At 37.2% G+C, this 3,239-nt stretch overlaps 1 protein-coding gene across 6 annotated transcripts in view; it reads left to right on the top strand.

The window, feature by feature from the left end:
• LOC108736695 (hepatic leukemia factor) overlaps positions 1–3,239 on the top strand; it is a 247,208-nt gene that overhangs the window by 222,624 nt on the left and 21,345 nt on the right. For all 6 annotated transcript variants that reach the window (XM_025979744.1, XM_025979745.1, XM_025979746.1 and 3 more), the window contains one exon: positions 2,728–2,906. In XM_025979744.1, coding sequence (XP_025835529.1) covers positions 2,728–2,906 — 179 coding nt within the window. The remainder of the gene's footprint in view (positions 1–2,727; positions 2,907–3,239) is intronic.

Below are 3,239 nucleotides of genomic sequence, written 5' to 3' on the forward strand. Positions count from 1 at the left end.
ATATATTAAATATTTAAACATTTTATTTTGGTCCAGTCTTGGTGTTAAAGTTTCGCAAGATCAAGACGAATTTTGCTCATCACTAATCTAAAGTCAATAATACATTTGCGATTATTATTATTGGTACGGAAACCGATTTGGGAACGCATCTATGAATAAACCAACAGGCGTGGCTGCAAAATTTGCAACTTGGCGCGTTTTCCGAATATCAATCCCGATTTATTTGGCATTCGCCGCAGCGCTCATCTCTCATACACAGACTCACTGGGTTCTGTCGGTGGAAGTTTAAGAACCCTTTTCTTATTAACTTTGATGAATCTTAAACAGTTCCATTACGATTGCATTTGCGTAGAATTCAGTTTAACAGGGTTCAAGGTGCTAAAAAGATATCGTCATAACAAAAAATTTAGAAGACAATTAATAAACAAAAAAAAAATTGTATGTCTCCATTAAAATACTTGAATGAGAATACCAGTTTTGCGATCAACTCAGCCACGAGTCCGTTTCTGAATAATTTACTGAAGGAAAGCACTGTTGCTGACGAAACCACGCTAGCTACTAACTTTTTAAACTGTCATAATACAATAATCATTATGCTTTCTGAAGGCAAAAAAAAATTAATAAATGACACACTTTTTGATTTTAATAAAAAGATCAAAAATTTTCTCAATCTTGATACCAATGTCATGATCCATGGAATTGCATGTAGCATTTAAAATACAAAAGGGATTTTTTTTTGTATTTTACATTTGAAATAGCAAATCAAAAAAGTATTTGCATTTTGTATTTAAATTCTTAAAAAAAAAACATTTTGCACATTTGTGATTATAGACCGTCACATAAGATGTTTACGCATTAAAAATGTTTTTCCTTCCCATATCCAATTATAAGGATTTAATATCCAATTATTGTTTTTACTTTAACACGCCGTAACTCTAGACGAACCCACGCAATGAGAAAAGCAGAAAAGGAGTGTAATAATGATGAACCTTTTTTCTTTTTAGTATGTGGACCTGGACGAGTTCTTGTCGGAAAATGGTGTCTCAATGGACGGTCTAGGTTCTCATGGGTCAGCATCCCTTAGCAGTGGACACGGAGTCACAAAAAGGGAGCGATCGCCCAGTCCTAGCGACTGCATGAGTCCAGACACCATCAACCCTCCTTCACCCGCTGACTCGAGTAAGTTTACAACAAGAATCAGAAAAAAAGTAAATTTTAAGGCGAATCAAGTTCAAGTTTCATAATACGTGAATCAAAAAATCGCAAAATGCGAAAGAATTGATGTCTACTATCTACTAGCGTTCCGGACAATTTTCGAGTTGTCATTACCAAGTAATCTATTAGTTAACACTTAAGATTTTGCATGGGTGTGAAACGTTACCGGTGGGCGCTTCGGAAATGAAATAGAAGCCCTTAGGGCTAGTTAGAGACAAATAAGAGGCAGACAGGTGTTAAGAGAGGTAGATGCAGACATTGATTAAATTATTGTTTGCAAATCGTTAGAGATGTAGGTTGATGGAGATACGTGTCAAACCAGTCTTTGGACTGAAGATGATGATGATAAGGGCGTAAATGTCTTTCATATTTAGAAAATTGAAAACTCACGTTTCATCAGGAAAGATGTCACCATCAAAACATTGACCGAATATGTTTAGAATCATGTGCTGGAGTTTTTTTTTTTAATTTTCACTTCTTTCACCTTTATTTTTGTATTCATTTTTGTTTTTCTCAACTACCACCCGTGCAAAACTGAATAGGACCATCCACTCTACCCTCCAGCTTTACACTGGAACCAGAGTATGGATAGAAACACTCAAAAAATTTTTAGTTACCAATTAGTATCAACTGCTACTTACATTGTACATTTTCGTTAGGGGCTGTCTATAAATTACGTAACCAAAATTGGGGGTAGAGGGGTCCAGTCTGGCTGTACGGTTTTGTTACGTGGGGGAGAACGGTGGGGGTTGACGTAGCGATTTTAGAATCGGAAAGGTGATAATATGACGAAATAATAATATGAAATATATTTTATGGACGGCCGTTTTACTTTAGAAGGGTTGAATAAAATAATTCGAAGTGGTCTGTATTCTGTCGAAACTGCCAGACGCGGATCGCGATTTCGTTCTTTTTGGATCTCATCAGCGCGTCGCAGACAGCTCCGATAGAACACAGATCAACTTTTACCTGCTGTCTTAACAGCGCGTTTTATAAAATACCACAAATTGCGCGATCAACGCCATCTGTAGTACAATGTGCTACATTTTAGGATTACGTAGGCTTCAACAAGGTCCATTTAAATATATGGATATCTACTTGCTGAAACGAATCCCGGCGTAGCTAACTTATAAGTTGGTCTGTGTTCTGTCGGAGCTGCCTGCGACGCGCTGATGAGATCCAAAAAGATCGAAATCGCGATCCGCGTCTGGCAGTTTCGACAGAATACAGNGCTGTCAAACCTACACTAGCAAGGAGATCGGGCTGAAACTATAGCTACAAGCTATCCAAGGATGGTACTATAGAATGTCACCTCAAGGTAGGCCTAGTGGCGTCATCTCTTGGTTAGGCCGGAAACTTATCAATCCACCCTCGTAGATGTTACAAACAAAAATTTTAGATTTTTCTAAAGTAGTAAACCTCGACTACACACTTTTAAAATGAATCCAATTAATAGCCATAATTAACATTTTTGTTTGCGATTTGTTAATAATTTTTTGTATTCTGTTACAGGAAACAGTAAACCAACACATCCACACGGTCATGGTCATTCGGCGATCAAAGACTTAGCAAGTAGTATATTAGGGAATGACGACAAAAAAGACGATGGTGAGCTTTGGAACAACGTTGATGCCCAAACTGCCTTCCTTGGGCCCAATCTCTGGGACAAATCATACGAGTCGGATCTTAAGGTAAACTTTCATTATAATCAAATAATTAAAATAGTGTGATCACTATTATCCTGATAATGCAGATTATGTTATTATTACATTACTCCGCAAGTAACAGAAAAAAGTCGGTTAAGTCCGCGTCGAGCATTGCCCAGTGAGTGTTCCGTTTCAGCGCATTTACATACTGAATTATACTGAAATAATATCTCGCATGTAATGCAGTCCTGATACTCTTCGTCATTCTATTTGACATTCCCAGTAGCGGCTTTAAGTGAAGCGAGGTCCAGAGCCCCTTCAACGCTAAACTATCGAAGTTGATTATAATAAACAAAATATATATAGTGTATCAAATAT

The sequence above is a fragment of the Agrilus planipennis genome, unplaced genomic scaffold, assembly GCF_000699045.2.
Source record: "Agrilus planipennis isolate EAB-ADULT unplaced genomic scaffold, Apla_2.0 scaffold170, whole genome shotgun sequence".
Taxonomy (NCBI): domain Eukaryota; kingdom Metazoa; phylum Arthropoda; class Insecta; order Coleoptera; family Buprestidae; genus Agrilus; species Agrilus planipennis.